Source organism: Podarcis liolepis, assembly GCF_965112155.1.
Source record: "Podarcis liolepis genome assembly, chromosome: 1".
NCBI lineage: Eukaryota > Metazoa > Chordata > Lepidosauria > Squamata > Lacertidae > Podarcis > Podarcis liolepis.
Genome location: NC_139554.1, coordinates 59404492 through 59428834, shown reverse-complemented (window position 1 = coordinate 59428834; position 24343 = coordinate 59404492). Strand labels below are relative to the sequence as shown.

Sequence of the window (24343 nt, the reverse complement as noted above, 5' to 3'; positions counted from 1 at the left end):
GAGCTGAAAGGGAAATTTTAAAACCTAGCTGCTATGGCTGCAATCCTGTGCCTAACCCTGCAGGGCGCAATGGGAATACCCTGCCTTCTTAGTAATCATGTATATAAGAAGGTCAGATCAGCACACGTGATTTTCTCTAAACAACAATCCGGTGAGGTTGATGAGTTGAGAAAGAAACTGAATGAGCATTAGAACCCAGGTCTTCCAGATCAAAATTCAACAGTCTTAATGGCTGAAGCCCCTCTGGCTTCTTTATGTATGGAACTGAGCTATAAAGATGTTTGCAGATGTTGTTCAGATCAAGATAAAACAGAGCAAGTATTCAAAAGGTGGGGAAGATGCACCTCGTAACATTGTAGTTTTAGAAAATTAAGTTGATCACATTATTATTAATTATTTATTAAATTTGTATACCACCCTCCAAAGATCATAGGGCAGGTCACAACATAAAAATACAAATGGAAACATAAAATACATACCGGTAATAAACAAAAATAAAATAAACCAGTAATTATGGTGATCCATAATTTTTCCATTACAATTTCTTAAGGTGATATTTTCTTAGCACCACCACCAATAGTAGGAATAGCCAACCTGATGCCCTCCAATTAATGGACTACAACTCTCAGCAGCCCCAGCTACCAGTTATGGATGATGGGTGTTGTAGTATGACAACATCTCGTGAGCGCCACCAGCTGCACCTGCAATACTGTGAATAACGCATGGTACATTTGTGTGCTTCAAAGCATGCGGCATGAAAAATCTGGTTTCCACATCATTCACCATGTAAGACCTTGTGTGAGATACTGCACAATGCTTTGCTTCTACCTATACAAGCAAACTATTGGATTTGCATTCTCTGTGCTTACATAAACTTACTGGCACTAAATTCAGAAAAGTCCATGCGTACAGGGAAGAGGCCTTATGCTTGTGGAATCCAACCCAATATCCAACACAAATCAGTTGAATGTGCTTGGGGCTTAGACTATTCATGAATCACAGGGAAGTGTATTGTATTTATAACAATAAAGATATTCTGTTCTGGAAAAGATAACATTTTGGAAGATCAAGGTGATCCTTTTATTAAAAACATGCTTGATTTCTACATAGCAGACCAACAGTTTCCCATCTGTCCATCTGTCAGTGGACTTGGTGAGCCACTGTTGTTATTATGCTATGTACATAAGTGAAAATTATGCTTTCCTAATTACGAAAAATATATTCTTGCATGTGAAAAATGTGGTAAGCAAGCAAATAAAGCAACTTTAATTCCGTGGCACTATAGCTGGGTGGGAGCAGATTTAAAAAGACAGGACAGAAGAAAACACTCCACTTTATTTTTACATTATGTCACTTAATGCATGAATGGGAAGAATACTCTGCCTTCTTTCTTCACCTTTGAATTTGATTTTGTGAAGACACTATTCCAGCACTGTTTTCACAGTAAACAGAAAGCATCAAAGCCATCTAGGGCCAGGCAAGGGAGTTTTGCATTTAACTATAGGGTAAAGCCTTGATGTCCATCACCAGCTAGTCTTCCTCACCCTAACATTAAGCTGTATACTCAAGAGGTGTTACTGGAAAGACTGCATATGAAGTTTAGGCTTAGGTGGTTCCTTGTCAAACAGGAACTTAAAGTGGTAAACTATCTGCATCTAGTATGCAATTTTGAAAAAGGTAGGCAGAAGTGTTGCTATTCCCACTTAAAATATATGCATTCCCATAAGAGGGTGAACTTGTATGCAGAAAACATCTATGATAATTAGTGAGGGCAGTATTCCAACACATTTCTAGAATGTGATTTTTATCACAATTAACAGAACTGATAAGAGACCTTCTACCAACCCAGCTGTCATGTTTTAGAATCATGTCCCTTCGTTATCCAGTATGCATTTAGAGCTTAACTACTGCTCCAGAATCTCTGATGTAGTTACAATAAGCCTATCTGAAGACCAGATATCAAATGATATTGTAACTGGATCTCTGTTCATTTATAGCTGACCTGAACAATCAAACTCTGATTGAAGCTATCAAGAATCACCACTCTTCAAACCACAGGGGAATGAATAGAAGTTTTAAAGGGCCAGTCATTTGCCTGTGGGTTGTGTCCCAGAGTGAAGTAACATTGTAGATTCAGTTACAACCAGAGGCATGTTCACACACAAATGTTCCAAGTGTAGATGGATGCATGGATGTGCATTCAATCCCTCCCCCTAGCATCCTTGTGGCCAGCACACAAGCAAACCTTGTCCCCAAAGTTCTCACGAGCATCTTGCCCACCACCCCATTCTGGACCTCCCTTGTGTTGCCCAATGGAAGTCTGCAGGTGGCTTCTGTGAAGTTGAACATGTGAAGTTGAGAAGAAACATCTTCCATCATGTGCAGTTAGTTAGGCACTTTCAAGCAGATGCAAGACCTTCCTCACACAACATGAGGACAGGTAGGACAGGCAGGGGGAAAGATCCATGAAGGCACTGGTGGCAGGGCTTGTGTATGTATTCCTGTCCCTGTACACACTTTGGAATCTGTGTGTGTCCAAGGTGTCAATCTGAATGCACCTCAAGATTCAACTTTTTAATCTGAAGCTTTGTTGGTCAAGGACAGGGAACTTTTAAAAAACAAAACAAAATCCACACCTTGAAAAAAGTTAGATCATTTTAGTGGCACAATGACCTTAACAGATATCGTGTCTCATCAGGTGCGCTAAAAAGGTGCTGCTTTTTAGATCCTCAAAACTTGCTGCACTGAAAAGATAACTGTTCATAAAGCTTTTGAAGTCGAGAAATCAAGCATTTAAAAGAGCCCAGGAATTAGCCGGTAAGGTACTGCGTCAGTATACTTCTTCCAATTGTTGCCATACTTGCTGGAGCATCGGTGTTCATCCCGGATGCAACGGTGAACCAAAAGAATGGTCATATAAATTATGTAGAAGTAAGGCAGAATGTGTTCAAAACCACAACATAGACAGTATGCCAGGGAGCCCATCAAGTCGCCTGTATAGTTAAAATGGCGTGCCACTCCCCAGAAGCCAGATGTCAACAACTTGCTGTGGTGTTTGATCCCATCCGTTGACGTATAGGAGCATTCAATGTACTTGGGCTTCCTGCCCCAGATTTTACAGTTGCCATCTGTACGACGAAAGAGATCTTTCTGATGATTGGTCATTCTAAAGATATAGTAGCCCACTAAACCAAATAGTAGAATCCCAATTGCACTGCTTGTAGCCAGATGGACAGGGTGGTAGACCAAGTATAATCCCTAAAGAAGGAGAGAGAAACATACCCCATAAGCAAACGTTTATACAGAATTGGTACCTGTCTGCTTTCGTTAGAGGAGCCCATACTAGAGAATGAAGCTGTTGCCAGCCGGGGGGGGGGGGGGCTGCTCTTATGATGAATACTCTATAACACAGATAGATAAGCCACAGATGACTCGCTTTGTTATAATGAGAGCCAATATGGTGTAGTGTTCAGACTGCTGGATGAGGACTGGGGAGATCTGGGTTCAAATCTTCACTCCGTCATCAACTCTCTGGGTGAGTTTGGATCAATCACTACCTCTCAGCAAAATCTTCCTCACAGAGTTGCTGCAAGGATAAAATGGGATGGAAGGAGACCACTTGTATCCTGCTTCTTAGGGGGGGAAAGGGGGCAGGATATAAATGTATTTGGTTTGGGATGTCAGGAGCCACAGCAGGTGTCCAAAGCAGTCAATAAAATTGAACAGGACCTTTAATGTAGCAGCTAATAATGCCACTGTTGTTACTACTGTTTCTAGGGATTCATGAATTTCACATCATGAACATATGAAAATACCTGCAGTGTATAGAGATAAGGAAGCCAAACAGTGTCTCCCCAGCCCAGGTACCATCCAAAATGATCGTGACAGATGTCCATCGTTTTCAAATACCAGGCTTCATTCCAGAAAAAATCCAAAACATATATACCCTGAAAAAGAACACAACAGAGATCACTCGGGCTAGCCATAGATGGACAACTGTGAAATCCTTCCTTGAAAATTTAAATGCTTAAATCGCTAGATTTTGGCAGTATAGTCACATCAGGCTTCTTTTGGTTGCTTCTGCTGAGCCTCATCTTACAAATTTTCTCTTATTTGAGATGGGATAAAAGTTTTTGACAAAAATGCAGTTCTAGGCACTCTACACTTCAGAGAATCAAACTTCCAATATTTGAAAGTATAGCTCGCCCCTAAACTTGATGGGCACACACATGCACACTTATGTGAGCCATAATCCTTTACCGCACTAAGATCAGAACTCATTAACTTATACTGATTATGGGCTACAAGTTTTAGCCTGAAGGCACATGAGGTCACCACTTTGCTGAAGTAAAGCAGATCTTGTTCTGCTCAGCACCTGGATGAGTGACTGGGAATCACATGTACGCTACCTTGAGTTCCATGATGGAAGAAAGTTGGGATATAAATGTAAGCAGGAGCAAGGGGATGAAGCTAGATATATGGAGCACCTATTAGATCCTAAATTCCATCAATTTATATATTCAGAGCATTAACATTCACTTGGCATTTAACAAGGTCTTGGCTTACCTGGAGGACATTGACAAGTATCATTGAGTTAGTTACTTGTCCGTATAATTCTTGTTGTTTCGCTGCATAAGAGAGGTTGATCAGAGTCCATGCTACAATGCCTGGGCGGCCATTGAAGAACAGTTTGAAATCAAACCACTTTCCTAAACGAGGATTAAATTCAATCCCCATCATGAAGTCGTAGAAGAAGTTACCAGTGAATTTGCTAAAATTGTTTAAAACAGATACAAAAAATTGAAAAGATTAATCTAAAATCAATTTCAAAACATGATATAGAGAAAATTCTTTTAAAAGGCACATAATTACAGTGGTAAAAGGTAAAGGTAAAGAGGCCCCTGACCATTAGGTCCAGTCATGACCGACTCGGGTTGCGGCGCTCATCTCGCTTTATTGGCCAAGGGAGCCGGCGTACAGCTTCTGAGTCATGTGGCTAGCATGACTAAGCAGCTTCTGGCAAACCAGAGCAGCGCACGGAAACACCGTTAACCTTCCCGCCAGAGTGGTACCTTTTAATCTACTTGCACTTTGATGTGCTTTCGAACTGCTAGGTTGGCGGGAGCAGGGACCGAGCAACGGGCGCTCACCCCATCGCAAGGATTCGAACCGCGGCCTTCTGATCGGCAAGTCCTAGGCTCTGTGGATCAACCCACAGCGCCACCTGCGTCCCTTAATTACAGTGGTACCTCACGTTAAGTACTTAAATCGTTCCGGAGGTCCATTCTTAACCTGAATCTGTTCTTAACCTGAAGCACTACTTTAGCTAATGGGGCCTCCTGCTGCCACCGGAGCACGATTTCTGTTCTCATCCTGAAGCAAAATTCTTAACCCGAGGTACTATTTCTGGGTTAGCGGAGTCTGTAACCTGAAGCGTATGTAACCTGAGGTACCACTGTACTTACTGACTAGTCTAATAGCATACATGGTTGTATGCTATAACGGACAAATATTAGATTCCTGCATCTAGGATGTCAAGTGGGAAAGCAAAAGTAGGTTGCTACTGGATTGATTTGTTTTATTTATCAGAATGAAAAATGCTGATCAAATGTGCAAACACCATAGATGTAGTAATATATGCAATGCCAACATACCGATCTTCTGCATTAGTGGGGAAATAGTAGGCTTTTATCATTACAAATATGGAAACGGCATAGCCCAGGATATTTGCACACCACAAGAGAGGAATCCAGTTGTCAAAAATGATGGTGGGCGAGAACCAGTGGAAGTGGTAAGCATTTGCAAACCAGAGTATGTGCGTGATAAGCCAGGCTTGAAGTCCATTGACCTCATATTTGAGTACTGCGCCTGAAAGGGAAGAGAGTTGCATGGTCCAGTTTAGTGATGGCACTTGACAAAGAGGTAGGGAAGTCAGTGTGATATCCAGTGGTTGTGAACTTTGCAGTTCTGTACCCTGTTTTCATAAAGTGATGCATGTCTTCATAGCATAGAGTTTTGGAGTGGGGAGGAACCAGCTCATCCTACCCAGTCTATTTTTATGAATCTGCTTTGAATGTAGTGGAACATTTTAAAAATCACCCACTATCCCAACCTGTTCCAATAGTACAACATGGGCAACTGTGTACCCAGATGTATTTGTAGACTGCCCTTTCGCAAGAGTTCTCAGAATGGTGAACGCTTGACAATAAAATGCTAAACAAAGCATCAGCCTATTTTCTGTAAAATTGAGTATCAACTACTATTAGCCAGGATAGCCAAATGGAACCTCCATGTTTAACAAACACATAAAGAAACAGGAATCCTGTGTTTCTCATGTCCTGCTTGTGAACTTCCTGGAAGCATGTGCCTGGCTGTTTTTGCAAACAGGATGCTGGATTGGATATATCCAGCAGAGATGTTCTTAGGTTACATTCCTTGTCTGTGATATGCATTGGTTTAGTTCTCAATCCTTAATTTGACATTAGGATGCTCTCGGAAATTCAGCCAATATTAGGATGACCTTGATGAAGAGAAAACGTTTCCCAAGTGATGGATGTCTTGTTAGCTTTGTGGAATGCTACTTGCATTTTTATCGGGGACCTTGTAATTGAGCTTTTGACACAGACCTCAAACCCACAGGCCGAACGTGGTCCTCTGGTCTCTGCATCTGGCCCATGGGACACCCTAGACCACAATCCTTCCTGTCTGGAGCATGCCTTTGAACTATGATACTGCCTCTTGCTTGCCTGGATGTAGGATGTATGCGAACAAAGGGTGTGTTTGTGTAGCAACATCACATTTTTGTGTGGTTGGAATGTAGCCTGCCTCACAAAGGTAAGCGACACCTATTGCTCCAACCACATTTTGCCTAGGAACCATAGGCGCCGACTCCATGGGGCCTGAGGGGGCTCGAGCCCCCTCAAAAAATTTTTTTGGGGGGCTCAGCCCCCCCAATAATCTCGGGCGCCCTTCCAGCAGAGCGCCGCCGCCGTCCCCCGCCTCCTCCCCACCTGCTCCCTCGCCAGCCAGCCAGCCAGCCGCGCGCCCTAGTCGGAGAGCCCCGGCCGTCCCCCGCGAGATTAGGGAATCCCCGGGGGCGGGGGCTCCTGCCTCGCTGCTTCGCAGCACCACCGCCACTGCCAAGGCACTGCCGGGGGGAATTTCCTTCCTCCTGGCCCCCGCGAGAACAGGGGAATCCCAACTGGCCACACCTCCCAGCCAGCCGATTGGCTGGCTGGGGGGCGTGGCTTGCCCTATTTAGGGCCGGAGCCACTTTATTTGCATATTCATGAGCTTATTTATTATTCATGAGCTTTCCCGGGCCCCCCCAATATTTTTTATAAGTCCGCGTCCCTGCTAGGAACCCACCCACGTTTTGCTTCTGGCCCTACCCATCACTGGCATTTGGCCTCTTTGAAGGTTACCCTTGAGGTAATGTAGACCTTGGGCTCCCTGCCGCTGCTTTAGCACTTCGTAGATTTTCTGCTGTCAAGCTTCCTGGGATCAGTTGGCATTGAGCTGGAGGCCTGTTGCATGTGAATCACTTTTGCAGAGTCAAAAGGGTTTTTATAGTACAATGCAGCATGCCCAAGCATGTATACACTTCACTGTAGAAATTGATTGATTGATTGCAACTGTCGCAACTTTCCTGCAAGGAGTTCAAGGTGATAGACATGGTTCTATGCCGCCCCCCACCCCCTTATCCTCACAACAACTCTAACCACTACCCCATACTGACTTCATACAACCCTCCGAGGGGCAAAATCTAAGCAGCTGAAAGACACAGATCCCACATTCTAAGAATTTCTTTGGGGTTTAGTTGTAAACAATGCCTTTTCTCCTGCATCACAAAAGCAACACACTTAGTGGGTTGAGTTTGCCTTTTTAGGTCTCTGCACATGAAACAAGAAGAGTAGCCCATGCCATCATTGTTCCCTGACCCATATTTCTTGGCGATGCTAAAAAGCCTTGTGAAGAAAAAGTATTGGCAAAAATGAGCTTACCAGCGGGTGTGACAGCCCCTTCATGCACTCCTCCTCGAAAATAAGGAAGAAATTTGTGACAAAAGTCAGGAAGCATGTACAAAAATACCTGTAACAAAAATTAATTTGTCAGAAGCATCTTAGAATCAAAGAATTGTAGAGTCAGAAGGGACCCTGAGGGTCATCTAGTCAACCCCCCTACAATGCAGGAATCTTCGTTATAAAAAACGTTAAATGATTTCTGAACTGTCAGGTAGTTATGAAGGATGGGTAATTTTGGCTCGTGTTCTCAATGCTCTTATTTCTGACAGTTGTGTTTTTTCTTCCAAATCCTACCTTGATAATTTCTACTCCCTGCAGTTTCAGGCATTATTCTATGTTATCTACATTTCTTCTCCCTGTGTAAATTCTTATGTACCTACAGTCTTTCTAATGACTCAGTAATTGTATTTGGTGTGTGTATGTATGTAGAACATGAGTGGGAGGACAGTACTGGAAACAGCAATACAAATGAAAACGGGTCAGCAGTAAAATTATCACACACAGGTCCAGAAAGCCAGGGGTCTTAACAGTTGATGCAAATCGGGTGGTGACAGAATGCTGAATCCCAGAGTCTTGGGTTGTTGCCAATATCATTCACAGGATAATAATGGATAGTTATATTCCCTAGTTTCATGTGTGAGCTTTGATTCTACCAATAAAATACTGTTTTGTAATCAGAAAAGCTCAGTTTTGATCACATACCTGAGACTGCCTTACCTATGCCCTATTGGATTCTAACAGAGAAGCCTCAAGGCACATACCTGGAAAATTACCCAAGAAGCATAGAGGGTCGCAGCTTTCCAAGTCAATGGTGGTGTCTTGTGCCAGATATCCAAGAGACTGGCTTTCCCCGTCACCAAGTCAATGGCTGGCTTAGTTAGAGAACAACTGTACTGATCACATGACATTATGAAATAATATACAATGAAGGGTGCAAATAGGAGTAGAAAGATGATACACGCCAAGGAAAACCAGTCGACTTTCCTGAAACGTAAGAGAAACAAGAAACCGAATAGTTGCAAGATGCTGCTGCTTTGATTATGGCCTGATTTAGACACAGAGATAAATAATTTGTTTATTGTGCAGTGCTCGGGGTCTCAAGGATGACAGTAGAATTTGCAAAACCAGCCAACCTACACACACCCATATCAACTTATTTCACCTAGGCTCACTTCCAGCATTTGCATCCTCTGAAAAGCCATAGCAAGGGACAAATTTCAAGGAGTTAAGTGACATATTTGGGGGAAGGTTCAGCATCCCGCATCTATTTTCTCTTTACTTCTAGAAATGGGCCTGCTCCCACCATATTTATTTTGGCATTGATCCCAGATCTGCGACTCCAAATAACCCTACTAGGGGTACCTTTCTGTTTCTTGTTCATAAACACCTGCATATTACTGTTAGAATATTCCGTTCCACCTTAAGGGACAGGCATGAGACTGTTGTGTGTCACATGTCTGTTTACAGTCCAGCACAGCTTGCTGGGAACTTCCGTTTGTGTATAGCTTTTGTTTTGCTGTCTTGCTTTGGACATGAAGGGGAGAAGACATGTTTTTCTTTCGTCATGATGTATGCTGGAAAAACTGCTTGTAAATATGCTCAACACAGCCTCTCCATGCCACTTCTGTTGTGCAGCGTTTTACTCTGCTGAGTGTGTGTGCCCAGCTTCTGAAGGCTTTTGAAGCTAGGGTCACAGTTTCATGCTGATCCGAGGACTGGAGATCGCCTGGCACACTGGCTGGTGGGCTGGGGCCAGCTGGGGGCCTGCCAATTGCCCCCCAATTCCTTGGCTGCATCCCAACAATTAACCCATGTATTCAATGAACCTAACTTAGCACAAGACACCTCCCTGACCTTCCTGCTTAGGATCCAACTCATATAATAGATAACCCCTCTAACACGGGCCTAGGTAACCTAAGGCCACGTGCAGCCCTCAGTGTAAGGTCCAAAAGCCCTCTGCAAGCAATGAGTTCAGGCCTCTGGAAAGAGGAATCTGCTTCTCTCCCCACAATCCTTCTGCATGAGGAGAAAGAGAGAGATGGGGGTGTCCCTGCTCTGCCCTCCCATTCTGGCCCTGGTCACTGCTGGCATATTAATACCCCCCCGAGCAATTATCCCTGAGGGAATGTGCATACAAAAAGGTTGCCCATCCATGTTCTAAAAACTTCCAGTACAGGAAGATCAATAATCTGTTGAATGCCTTAATCATGAGGATTGCATTGATACATAAAAATCCAACACTGCCTCAAGTATGGCAACTTCTGAAAATTTTAATTGTATTCTCAGCTTCCAGACTATCTCAAACTATACCAGTTAGAGAGGATGTCTCCCAACAGGTTTCCAAAAGAGGCTTTTGAGTCAATTTCTTGCTTTCTTTGGTACACAGCTAACTTTTGATACACATAAAACAATGCATCTAAAAGGAAATGAAGACATTAATCTGAAGTGGAGCCGTAATTTGCTCTGGAGAATGGGTTGGACCTACATCACCTCTAAAACACAGCCTTCCAGCCTTATGATCTGACACTTCTTCATGTTGCAGTACTGGAAGCAATTTTTATATAGCACCTAAAACTATGTTAGGGCAGGATTCTCTTACCAGGCCCTCCCCCATTGTCCTTGAGAGGTTCCAGCTCCATTCATTACGGATTTACTTTTTCCTCCTTCAGAAAACTGTGTTTGCCGACAGGCAGCCATTGGAACCTACAGGGAGAGACGATAGGAAATTCATAAACTGTTGAGTGCAAAACAATAACACACCCCTGCCCGAAATTCTGTGACTTACACTAACTTCTTCTGCTTGACTATGGCAAATCAGAGTTTGCTATCTTATTTGCAGGGGGAAATAATAGTTAGCATTTGTCTACAAAGCATGAATTTCATGTTATATCAATACAGCATAAATAAGCCACCAGAGTTCCCAAGCATTGGATTTTTTTGCAGGCCTTTTCCTGGCACTTCCCACAACATTAGGTGCTGGCAATCTTAAAGCTGGGGTGGGGTGGGTCTCCCAAAGGCTAGCAAAGTCCTTTGCAAATCTCCTGCTCCTTCTTTAAAATCACAGCAAGTTTGGGCTTAAGACTTCTCTCCCCCTTCAGCCGGATCTCACTCCAGAGTGAAAGGGGTTTTGACAGGTGGGGGCCCCCTGATCAGGATCTGGTCCATGGAGCCTAACAAGTTCTGCACCCCTGGGCTAGGCTCTCCTCATGCCCATATGGAATTTCTTAAGAGACACGTCTATGAGAATATCCTACACACACTGCCATGTTTAGGATTCAGAGAAGGCCGAGTAGAGTTCTGCTTGCACGACAGGCCTTCCCCACATACTGAAGACCTCAGAACTCCCTGAAAATCTCAAACATTGTGCAGGAGGGGATGTGGAGAGCTGTGGAGGGTGGGGGAGAGGAACTGGCAAAATTTGGCCAACATGAAAGAGACCAGAAGAACACAGCAGCAAGCTGCAGGGGACCTCTCAGATGAGGCACAGCTTCCTGCATTTGTATGTGTGCTAGAGATCATAAACGTGGAACCAAAATAGATAGGATCAGACCCAAGCAGCAGCCTGGAGAGTCCCTGCAGTACTTCTGCCACTAATCGTTTTGGAAGCCCTGGGCCTAGCCCACAGCTGTTTTGCAGAGGCCTACTATATCCACTCCAGTTGGAGAACAGCCTTTACCAAAGATGTCATGGGCTTTAAAGACACTCAAACTCAGGATGCAAGGGAGAAACGTGCTAAGAGGAAGGCACACTTGGCAAATCCACACTGTGATCGACTCCTGTCCGGAAACCAATGTCCCCACTGGGGAAGGATGTGTGGATCCAGAATTGGTCTCCACAGTCACTTACAGATTCATTGTTAAAACCGTGTTTATGGAAGACAATCTTACTCGGCTATGAGTGATCGCCAAAGAAGAAGACGACGACTACATCCACTGCTGTCATTCCAAACAGCTTTTACAATACTCAGGATTATGCCACTATGTTTGCATTGTTCTGGCTCACTGCTGCATCACACAGTTTTGACAGCTACAAAATGCAAGGCTCCCTTTGCCTTTAACAAAATCAGTGACCTTTTAACAAAAAGGTCCTCGCATACAAATGCAGAAAACAAAGCTCTAAAGTACAGATAAACAAGCCCAAGCTTGTACTACACTGTACCATTGTATACTACATATTTCCAAGTCTGACATTTAATGGTTTGTTGAGGCTGTCATTGCTAAACAAACCTTAACCTGCCCAACACAATATAGTTCCAAGCAGTGCTATTTTTCTAGAAAAAGAAATGCTGGAACTCACCATAAACAATTCTGCAGTCTTTGCTCTTAAAAAAGACTTCCACATATAAAAGTGAAAATACTAGGTTTCCACCAGTGTGGTACAGTGATTGGAGTGACAGACTATGACCTGGGAGACCAGGGTTCGAATCTCCACTCAGCCAAGACACTCATTGGGTGATCTTGAGCAAGTCACCGCCTCTCAGCCTCACAGGATTGTGGTGAATAAAGCGGGGAGAACCATGTACACCACCTTGACTATCTTGGAGGAAAAGATGGGATATGAATGCAAATAACAACAATAAATTTACCCAAGCAAGCTCCAAGGAAATAAAAGTACCCTACAGTTTCCCACTAGGCCAATTGCTACAACCCAAAATGGATTATGCACACATAACAGGCTTCCATCTTCAATTCAAGTCTTCCTCTATCTGTGGCTTGTTGGCTACAGCTGATAGTAGTTAAAGAAGGAAAATTTCAAATAAAATAATGGTGCACACAGGTTTGTAGACACCTTTTGTCTTTACTTCTTCTTTTCTTTACGTATTTCTTAAGCCAAAGCAAGACAACAGCTTATGAATTAAAAGTTGACCCAACTGACCAAAAACATCCTTACAAAAAGAGGTCTTAATGCCAAAACTGAATGCAGTTAATAACGAGTGGTACAAAAAAAGCTTCCTGAAAGGTGCATAAAAATGAAAAAAAGCCCTTAAAACCTCCATCTTATAACAAACTGTTTTCATGTGAATTTTTAAATACTGAATTCAACCTTCTCTCGTTTTTTTTCCTCGTGTATAAAGAGTTTAGACTTTAGTAACTTAAATTATCTAGGACTGCTAACTTCAAGAGGGTAATTTTATTACCCCCTTCACTGGTGAACAATGAGCTTCTCTCCCAAAGGCCACCTTTTCACAATTATTTTGGATCTCATTGATTGGACTCCAGTGCATATATTACTTGCAACGTCATTGAGGTGATCAGCTTCACTCTAAACTACTGTTTTGAGATCAGGTGGTCTCCGAACAAAATGAACCCAGCCTGGTCATTTTAAAAATAATATAGGATAGGTGATGTGGTGCTAGTCTTCCCAGGTTCCAAAGCTTCAGTTAGCACAGGCACAACATTACCTTGCTGGGATGGTACACAGTGTGTTAAACCAGGGCTCCAAAATCTGCCCTGGGTCCCAATTGTTTACAGGGAAGATTAAGGCACTGGGTGTTAATCTACAAAACTCTTCATAATTAAGAATCAACACACCTCTAAAACCACACCCTTTATTCTGAAACATCCAGCACCATCATAAACTGACTGTGTTCTTAATATCATCTATGTTGCGTGTTTTGAACAGCAAGGCATTCAGTATGCTCTTCCCACAAAGGTCTGTCAAAACCTGGCTCTGAAAGCTGTCTAACAGGTAGGAAACCTCCAAGTCCATCTAGCACTTCCCAGACCTTACTCAGGAACACAGAATGGTTTTGCCTGACTAGAATGTGCTCTTCAACAACAATAATCCCTCTTGCTTGCCTGGTTGAAGAAATACCTGTTTGTGAATGTGTAAACATGCCAGTTTTTGTACAGCTGGAATGAGTCACTGTAAAAAGTAGGAGACACATTTGTTGCTCTTGCCCTGTTTCATCTCTGGATTCATCTGACACAAGCCTCAGGCTAAAAAAGGTTCCCATGCCTACTATAAAACTTTCAGTTGCGAGAGCTAATAGAATAATAATTTATTATTTACATGCTCCCCATCTGACTGGGCTGCCCCAGAAAGTGTCAGGGAATCTTCATTATAACTGGGATATATAAGATCAATATATAAGGTTATATTATATACAGGGTTATGTAAGTTCCAGCCCAAGGGAAGGACGTGAGGCAAAATTTTAAAAATGGCCCTCTTCCATAACACCCTCAAAAAGTGTCTGGTTGTTTTTATTTATTAATTAAATATATTATCCAATTAATATAAACATTACATGTGCTATATGAACTCCAAATGATAATACAAGAATATCATACAATGTAACACATCCTGTTATAGAAACCTTTCAAGATTCCTACTGTATCTTAATACAAAACCAATCTGATATTCTTAAATAAATATATGAGTTATCTCAAAAAATCTCATTATTGAAAGGGATGGGACACTTCATTATTGAAAGGGATGGGACACTTCAGTGTGATAATTAACTAACATTATTTCCCCTCCATTTTTGTTTGAGAAGGCCAACATCCCATCTAGTCTAGCATCCGGTTCTTACAGTGGCTGAACAGTGGCCTATAGGAAACCAGCAAGCAGGTTTGGAGCACAAGAACCCTCTCTCCTCCTGTGGTTTCCAGTACAGTACAGTGGTACCTCGGGTTAAGAACTTAATTCGTTCTGGACGTCCATTCTTAACCTGAAACTGTTTTTAACCTGAAGCACCACTTTAGCTAATGGGGTCTCCTGCTGCCGCCGCGCCGCCAGAGCACGATTTCTGTTCTCATCCTGAAGCAAAGTTCTTAACCTGAGGTACTATTTCTGGGTTAGCGGAGTCTGTAACCTGAAGCGTATGTAACCTGAAGCGTATGTAACCCGAGGTACCACTGTACAGTGGGACCTCAGTTTTCTGTTCCGGAATCTGTTCCGGAAGTCCGTTCCAACTTCCGAAATGTTCGAAAACTGAAGATCAAAGGGCTGTCAGCAAGGTGAATGGAGAAAATGGAGAAATGTGCCTCAGAAGCCATTCGACTTTCGAGGCGTGTTCAAAAACAGAAGCATTCACTTCCAGGTTTTCGGCGTTTAGCTTCCGAAATGTTTGGCAGCCGAGATGTTTGACAACAGAGGTTCCATTGTACTTTGCTTCTCTCTGTCTGCAGTAGCTGTTCTGAAATGCAAGGGCAACGGGTGCCTTATGCATGTATTTAATAAAATTTATACACTGCTTGACTGTAAAAACAAAAAGTTCTCCATTTCATAGAATCATAGAGTTAAAAGGGACCCTGAGAATCATCTAGTCCAACCTTCTGCATTGCAGAATATGCAGCTGGACTGAACCTGCAACCTTGATGTTTAGCAGCACCACACCCTAACCAAGTGAGCTATCTAGTATGACCCATTTAAACAAGTCTAAAAATATAAGCAACAGTGCGTGCTCTTCACTTCCTCTTTCTTTGTCCAATTTTTAAGGTTACAAAACAAATGATGTAAGATCAAACATAGAAATGCATGTTTCCGCTTGGTACATTATTTACAGAGTAGAAACAACCCTGTCCAGATAGTTATGTTTTGTAAACTGCCAAACTAATTATTAGTCAGCAAAGAAGTTGTGAAATATAAAAAACTTATAACTAATAAATATTTAGCCTCTACATAGTGTTTAGCTGTGTTTGAAGTCAAGAGAGAGTGACTTGCATGAAACAACCCCAAATAATTCATTGCTATAGCAAATACAGGGACTTTCTGGCTCACAGCTGACTGCTACTAGTTTGAGGTCTGCTTCAACAATATTTGCGCACATTTTCAATGTCAGCTTCCTCTAGTCTTGCTCTGGAGTCATTCTACACATTTTACAGAAGAAAGTATTAGAATTCTGGTTGAATTCTGTATCACTTCAGATACAGGGACTTGTCCATGCTCTAGAGCAGAGGGGGTTCAATCTGGGTGTGAGGCAATTTCCTTCAAACCATGTTCAGTCACTGACATCACTCCTGATGCTGATTGGCAGGCAGGAGTGAAATCCTGCATTGGCTGCATATTCCTGCAATCCTCCCACCAGGGGCACAAGGCAAAGCAGCAGGATTGAACTCCCTGCTAATTCCAAATCGTCTAGCGTCCGCCTCGTCGAGTGCCCATTCCATCAAATGTCTGTGGCAAACCCGGAAGTACCGGAATGGGTTACTTCTGGGTTTGGCACGCGTGCGCAGACGCGGCGCTCTGTCCAGCGTCCTTTTCTGCCAGCGACCGGGGCTTCGGAGCGAATCCTGGTTGCAAAAAAAGGTACTTCTGTAATAGAGGGTGTTAAGCAAGGATGTATACTGGCACCCTTCCTATTTAATTACTATATAAATACAGCGGTACCTCGGGTTGCACATGCTTCAGGTTACAGACGTTTCAGGTTACAGACTCCACTAACCCAGAAATAGTACCTCGGGTTAAGAACTTTGCTTCAGGATGAGAACAGAAATTGCGCAGCAGTGGCGCGGCGGCAGCAGCGGGAGGCCCCCTTAGCTAAAGTGGTGCTTCAGGTTAAGAACAGTTTCAGGTTAAGAAGGGACCTCCAGAACGAATTAAGTTCTTAACCCAAGGTACCACTGTAAAGATAAAGAAGCTATTGCACTGTGCTGGAAAGAACATTACCAGCATCTCCTTAACTGCAACTCCCCCGTAACTGCTGAGGTCCTCTCACAAATTCCGCAAAAACAAATTACAGATGAGCTTGCAGTATCTCCAAATCTGGGTAAGTTGTGTACAGCTGTTAATCAAATGAAAAACAACAAAGCCACCGCACCTGATGGGATACCTGCCTGAAGTCTTCAAAGTGGGTGGAAATGAACTTGCACAACTTCACAAGCTCATGAAAAAAATCTGGGAGAGGAGATCCCAGCAGACTTAAGGGACGCCAAAATAATCAATCTCTTAAAAAAAAGGTGACAGAACAGATTGCGCAAACTGCCAAGGCATCTCTTTATTAGCTGCGGCTGACAATATTTTTGTAAGGATCTTAGCAAACCGTCTCTTAACAATATCTGAGGTGACCCTTCCTAAATCCCAAAATGGTTTTTGACCCTCTAGGGGGACAGTGGACATGATTTTCACCTCTCAATAGCTTCAAGAAAAATGCAGAGAGCAAAACCAGCCTTTTTATATGGCTTTTATTGACCTGACTAAGACCTTCGAAACTGTGAATCGTAATGCCCTGTGGAATGACCTTCTGAAAATCAGCTGCCCAGATAAATTTGTGAACATGCTTCGGCTCCTCCATGATAATATGATGGCCACAATCGCAGATAACAATGGCTCTCAAAATGAACCATTCACATTGAGATCAGGTGTTAAACAGGGTTGCATTATTGCCCCAACTCTATTCATTATTTTCATTGCCATGATCCTACACTTTGTCAAAGGGAAACTCCCCTCGGGAGTAGAAAACATATATTAAACAGATGGAAAGCTCTTTTATCTGAGCAGGCTGAAAGCAAAGAGTAAGGTTACTGTACCTTTCATCCTAGAGCTTTAGTATGCTGATGACAACGTAGTGTGTGCACACTCAGAAGATGACCTCCCAACCATCCTAAATATGTTTGCAGAAGCTTACGAAAAGTTTGGCCTATCACTCAACATCCAAAAAACCAAAGTGCTGCTCCAAAAAGCACAAAACAACCCCTCTGCAGCACCACAAATCCAACTCAATGGTGTAACGTTGGAAAATGTTGATCACTTTTCCTGCCTGGGCAGTAATCTTTCCATAAGAGTCAACACTGATGCCAAAATCCAGCATCACCTGAGCTCTGTGAGTGCAGCTTTCTCCCGATGTGCAGAGTGTTTGAGGACCAGGACATTCGCAGGGAAACCAAAATGCTTTTTTACAAAGCTATTGTACTACCAACCTTACTGTATGCTTGTGAAATGTGGACCATTTATAAACGCCATCTCCAACTCCTTGAAAGATTCCATCAACGGTGTCTTTGAAATTTTTTACATATCACTTGGGAATACAGGCAAACTAATGCCAGTGTACTGGAAAGATCACCAGTGTCGAAGCAATGATTCTTCAACATCAGGTTCATTGGACTGGTCATGTTGTGCAGATGCCTGATTGTGGTCTTCCAAAGCAACTACTCTATTCCAAACTTAAAAATAGAAAGCATAATGCTGGTGGTCAACAAAAGAGGCTTAAAAGCAAGGCAAATATAAAAAATGCAGTATAAACACCGACAATTGGGAAACACTGGCCTGTGAGCGCTCCAATTGAAGAACAGCCTTTACCAAAGGTGTCATGGGCTTTGAAGATGCTCAAACTCAGAACGAAAGGGAGAAACGCGCTAAAAGGAAAGCACACTTGGCAAACCCTTACCATGATCAACTCCTGCCCAGAAACCTATGTCCCCACTGTGGAAGGACATGTGGATCCAGAATTGGCCTCCATAGTCACCTAAGGACTCATTGTTAAAACTGTGTTTATGGAAGACAATCTTACTCAACTACAAGTGATCGCCAAAGAAGAAGAATCACAATTAACAGAGGTGTCAAGCAAGGATGTATACTGGCACCCTTCCTATTTAATTACTATATAAATAATTTAATCCCTGATATGGAATCCTCCTCCTTTTCTGCCCCCACCCTTGCGAATCGTAAATTGTCAATTCTGCTCTACACCAATGATTTAGTTTTGTTATCTCAGAATAAAATTGGACTTAGGAGGGTGCTGGTTAAGTTGGACAGCTGTGTAAAAACGAACATCTAAAAATTAACTATGATAAAACCAAGGTCACTGTATTTGGCAAGAGGACTACCAAGTCCAGGTGGACTCTAGATTGTTGCACCCTTGAGCAAGTACCCAGATTTAAATATCTAGGATTACTTGTTGATGGAAAGTCATAATGGAAACACCATCTGGAAGCAATTAAGCTAATATTTGGTCACTACTGGGCAGCTATATAGGTTCTTCCATTCAAAGGGTGGCCAGTTAAAAAACCTAGCTATTAAGATCACTGTCTCTAAAATCATTGCCCAAATGCTCTACCGGGCTGAGATTTTGGGAATTGGTGTTAGGTCTGAAATAGAGGTCCTACAAAATAAATTTATGAGGCTGATTTTTGGGACTTCCTGGCAGAACATCAGGAGACCCACCACAGAAATGAGTTGGGCCTTCCCTCACTAGCAGCCAGAATTGATCTAGCCTATCTGAGATGCTGGCATAGGCTAAATGCCTTCGAGGATCATACCCTTACTAAACTCTGCTGGTTAGAGCAACTAAGGATAGAGGGCTGGACACAAAAGTGCCAAGATAAGATTAGGGCTTATAATCTTCAAATTGAGAACTACTTAGTCCTTAGCCCAAGTGACCTGCAGATAGATGGATACAACTACAAGTTGCCAGAGTCACCAATACTGCAGCAATCAATAGCCTCCTGCTTTCCTAATCCCAACAAGAAGTACCTAACTACTTCCATTTCAACATCTTTTTGTACTCTCTTAAGCCAATGCTTGCCTCAGGAGGAGGCAAAACCTTTCTAAGTGGCAGCTACCAATGCTCCTGATTTGTAGTGTACAATCCAACACACAAGCAATCTCCCTGGATAAAGCAGATTACCTGTTGCTCCTCTCCCAAATCATCTTTATCCTCATATAGATAGTAAAAAAGAAAACTGATAACCCATCTCTACTTCTGTCCAACAACCAATTCCATCTGCTGTATCAGCAAGCATCTGGGCCCCTGCACACACACCATGTGTGGACAAAACTAAACTAGATTTTTATATTGCTATCTGATCTAATTCACTTGCACCAGAATTAAACCAAGGAAATCTTGTGTCTATGATAGGCAGAAAATCCACAGGCACAATATTTTCTTCTCTAGATCTGAGTGTCTGCTGAATGCTTGACTACTGCTTAATTCCTAAAAGCTCAGGTACCATAGAAGAAAGAAACTGGCAACTTAGTACAGCTATATCAAAAGTAGGTTGTTTTAACAGATGTAGATTATGTTTTACTTGTGTGGTTTGAACAGTTCAAAAGGTGAGCTCAGACCAGCCCTGAGTGTAAAGAAAAGGAAACACCCTACTGCATAAACCAATGTATTGTTACTTAACTGGAGCATTGTTACTTAACCGTATTGTTACTTAATGGAGCAAGTATTAATGCACATGGCAAAAAATATTTTAAAGAAATCTAATCTTGTCCAAGCATGAATACAGTACACAATACCACCAGTAGTGTAAAAAAGTAATTTATTGCTAAGCTCTAGGTAGCATTATTATATAGAATAATATAGGAACAGTGGCCAGTGATCTGCCATCATTGAAAAACAAATTATAAGATTGCCTACCTCCAATGTACAATTGTTAGGAACATCTCATTTTCTTTTTGTCCAATCTTTAACATACAGTGGAGAATGCCAACCTTGGAGTTTTATCTGAGCCTCAGGGCTTCCAGCACAGATATCTTCTCAAGGACACACATTTATTACACACTCAAGTACTTTTTATTGGCTTTTACAATTCCTTCTCCTTAGAGTGAGCAGCACGAGTGTGACCTTTCCTACTGTTATGCTCCTAGGTCACTCTCAAGACAAAAATGGTACCTAAAACAGGGGTCAGAAACCTTTTTCAGCCGTGGGCCGGTCCACCGTCCCTCAGACCATGTGGTGGACAGGACTAGATTTTGAAAAGAAAAAAAAAAGAACAAATTCCCATGCCCCACAAATAACCCAGAGATGCATTTTAAATAAAAGCACACATTCCACTCATGTAAAAACACGCTGATTCCCAGACCGTCCGCAGGCCAGACTGAGAAGGTGATTGGGCCGCATCCGGCCCCAGGGTCTTAGGTTGCCTACCCCTGCCCTAAAATTACCCATTCTCTCCCCTTCTCCTCCACAAGGAGCATCCGAGATTAAGAAAGAGCCACTGTTCAAAAGACACCTTCCTCCTTGGGAACTTTTACTGGTACTGATGTAAATGAATAGGTAAGAGTCAATGCTACTGACATTCTACTTCAAAACATGCCCCAAATCCAATAAGTTGCAGACCAGGGACTCGCAGAGAAAAGTCCCACTAATATATATATCCCCAAACACTCTACCTATCTCAAGGAAATCTTGTTCACTTATCGGGAGGGGAGAAGAGAGTAAGTTTCCATTTAGCTAGTTTTCTTTCAATACACCTTGAGGGAATTACTGTTGCATAATGGGAGGATTTCATTCCCACACTTCTTCCAAAGAGTTTAGTACATTTACCGAATTCACCTTTATCTGTACAACAACCCAGGGAGCACGACGAGCCCAAGGATGCTAGGGGAAATTTAAGTACAGGGTGGATTCTTGAACCAGGGTCATGGTCCAAAACTTGCTTGAGAGTAAGCCTCACCCCCACAGTTGTTCATAATTTTAAACCGCATGGGGGTGAAAGCTATGTAGATGCAAGTATAACAATAGCATTTTTCGCCTGCCTCAGAAGCTGCCCCTCAAGCAGAATGCCGCCCTGCCTCCCCTCCCAGGACTACAATAGTGAACATGTTAGAGGTCTGTTTCATCCACAAGGACGTTAAGCAATCTGCACGATATGCAGGCTTATCTCGGTGCACAGGTCGTCAACCAGTCAGATGCTGAACACTTTGAACTCCGTTCAAAAGAAGGTCGAAAAAAAAGGGGGGCTCTGTTTAGTTACCGGTATACCAACCTGTTATGTATTCTGGCTTGGCAAACACACAAGGTCTTTCTTTTCTTTAAAGAGCAGACGGCATTATTGCTTCAACTCTACAATCCCCCCCACTACATTGGTAGGATGCAAAGTTAAGAAAATAAAATGGAATTCAAGCCATTGCAGCCTAGAGATAAAACTGGCCACCGTTAACAGGAGCCTAAAATGACCCCCTTCATACCTAGTGCCAGTGTTAAAACGAAGGGACGTTATAGGAAACATATTCAATTTCCGCTTTTTTTATACCTAGAGCATATGAAACCTGTTGTCCGCTCTCTCTAACTCCCAACAACCGCGACGTGCACCTTCTCATCGCCGGAAAACCACCCAAGGCGGGCGCCGCTTTATTAATAGCATGCAAAACTATTTATTTTCTGCTTGCTTCGCTACCGAGACCCCGATTCACTCCAATATCCCATTTCGCTTCGGGTTCCAGAAACCGATCCCCCCCACTTACCTGCGCCGCTGCTGTGCAGCCGCCCGCGAACAAGGGACGCTTTTGTTCGCTCCAGCGCCGAGGGCTCAAGGCTCACTCTTCCCCTCCCGCCCCCTTCACCCTCCTATCTTTGCCACGCCCCCTAAAAATAGCACCCTTCACCCACTGCCCAATCACCTGCCGGGTTTGTTCAGCATCATCCCGTGCTTCACCGCTGGATTGGTGCATCTGCCTCAAGCCATCAGCTGAGCCGATGCCAGTCACCATGGCAGCAGCCGCCTGATGAATATTGCGAAGCGGAGGAAGAAACGCTTTGTTGATAAAGAGCGCGCGCGCGCACGAGCGAGCGAGCGGCTTGGCCGTGGTGTGCATAAAAACGAATGTGGGAAATCCAACGGAAGCCTCCTTGCACGTGTTGCAAATCACTAAGAAAAACATGCTTCTTGGTGTGGCATTTTCTAGGAATGAGAAAAAGGCTTGCAATCCCGAAAAGTTTCAGGAAAGGGGCAGATGAAATGGTCAAGGGACAAGAGAAATTCCTATAGGAGGAAAAAATGTTGCAGTATCTGGCACTTAAAAGTAGGGCGCTGGAAACAAATAAGACAGGACACGAAAGGTGAACAGGCTTCTTTGAAAATATTAGGACACGAGAACGTCTGATGAAGCTGAATGTTGGACGATTCAGGGAAGACCAAATAAAGCATTATTTGTTTGGAGATCACAGGGCAGTTCACAATATAAATGATCAACATGAGGACACAAATTACTGTACATTAAGGTTATCAGATTTTTTTCAATGAATCCGGGGACACTTTTCAACTTCAGTAGGAATGATAGGATTTTGCGTGGGGACTGATTTGTAAATCCAGGGACTGTCCCCAGGAAACGGGGACATCTGGTAACCTTACTGTACATACCACCCCCACCAACGTGCTAATAACCTCCTTCCCAGACAAAGCACATCTTCATGCAATGCACAGCTAAACCTCAGAATTCTCTCCCACAATATGTGGTGGCTATCGGCTCGAATGGCTTTGTAAGTAAGTTAGACAAATGCATGGGGAGAACAATGGCTGTATATTACAATGGTACCTCGGGTTAAGTACTTAATTCGTTCCGGTGGTCAGTTCTTAACCTGAAACTGTTCTTAACCTGAAGCACCACTTTAGCTAATGGGGCCTCCTGCTGCTGCCACGCCACTGCTGCGCGATTTCTGTTCTCATCCTGAAGCAAAGTTCTTAACCAGAAGCACTATTTCTGGGTTAGCGGAGTCTGTAACCTGAAGCGTATGTAACCCGAGGTACCACTGTACTTCCAAGATGAGAGGCAGCATAGGTGTAGCCATGGGGGACAGGGAGGGGCAGTTGCCTCCCCAAATCAATAAATGTCAATAAAAATACATGGCTAACTGAGGTTCTCTCCCCCCCCAAAGGCCTACACCCCACTAACAAAAATCCTGGCTACACCCATGAGAGGCAGTATAATTGCTGTGATTCACAAGTTGGGCTGCTGAGCTCATGTCTTGACTTGACTTGCATGTTAACTGGGTCTTTTCCCCTTACATGGGCTCTATAGTTATAACTTCTACATCACAAACATAAATTCAACAGGTTAATTTTTGCTCTTTCCTTGTCTTTCCGTGTGAGATGGCATAACGCCAGCTCTGGAAGCAGCTGTTCTACATCTATAGAAGAAAATATGGGGGAGATGAGCATAGCAGTCTGGGAGATTTGGGCTAGGGTTAACTTGAGTCATGGTCATCCCAAAACTGCTGTCAGTTACAAGAAAAAAAGCCACATAAAATGGGGGGTTTTTAGTAAAGGAGAACATATGTGACTATTTTTGCACTATCACAGCAGCCCCAGAACATATAAATTAGAGAACATTGCTTTTTAGTCAGATTTGTCTCCTTTTAAGAACTACCAAGGAACATCCATGCGGGAGAAAAAGTTGCACAGGGAGCAAGCCTCAGTGGACACAGTTGTAATTACTTCCATGTAAAAGTAGGATTGCACTGTTTTAATATTGTGTTTTAGTGCTGTAAATAACAGGCCTCCAGGGGAATGCAGCTATGTTATATTATGTTTTCCATATTTCAGATACAGGCTGTGGTTGTTAAACACCTTACAACTTTATAATAATGGCTTTGTAACTGAGTTACAGATAGGTAGCCGTGTTGGTCTGCCATAGTCAAAATAAAAAATTCCTTC

General features: G+C 43.0%; 1 protein-coding gene across 2 annotated transcripts; it reads right to left on the bottom strand.

Moving 5' to 3' along the window:
* Positions 1 to 380: 380 nt before the first annotated feature.
* DHCR7 (7-dehydrocholesterol reductase) lies at positions 381 to 22329 on the bottom strand. 2 transcript variants are annotated; one of them, XM_083464290.1, is made up of 8 exons: positions 22311 to 22329; positions 10624 to 10727; positions 8786 to 9008; positions 8004 to 8091; positions 5655 to 5868; positions 4567 to 4771; positions 3816 to 3947; positions 381 to 3258 (listed from the first exon to the last, which is right to left on the bottom strand). In XM_083464290.1, the coding sequence occupies exons 2-8, from the start codon at positions 10719 to 10721 to the stop codon at positions 2794 to 2796; spliced, it is 1425 nt and encodes a 474-aa protein (XP_083320416.1). In that variant the 5' UTR covers positions 10722 to 10727; positions 22311 to 22329; the 3' UTR covers positions 381 to 2793. The 2 variants fall into 2 exon arrangements, with proteins under 2 accessions (XP_083320416.1, XP_083320417.1); XM_083464291.1 differs by lacking the exon at positions 22311 to 22329 and adding an exon at positions 22155 to 22265.
* Between the last annotated feature and the right edge of the window lie 2014 nt (positions 22330 to 24343).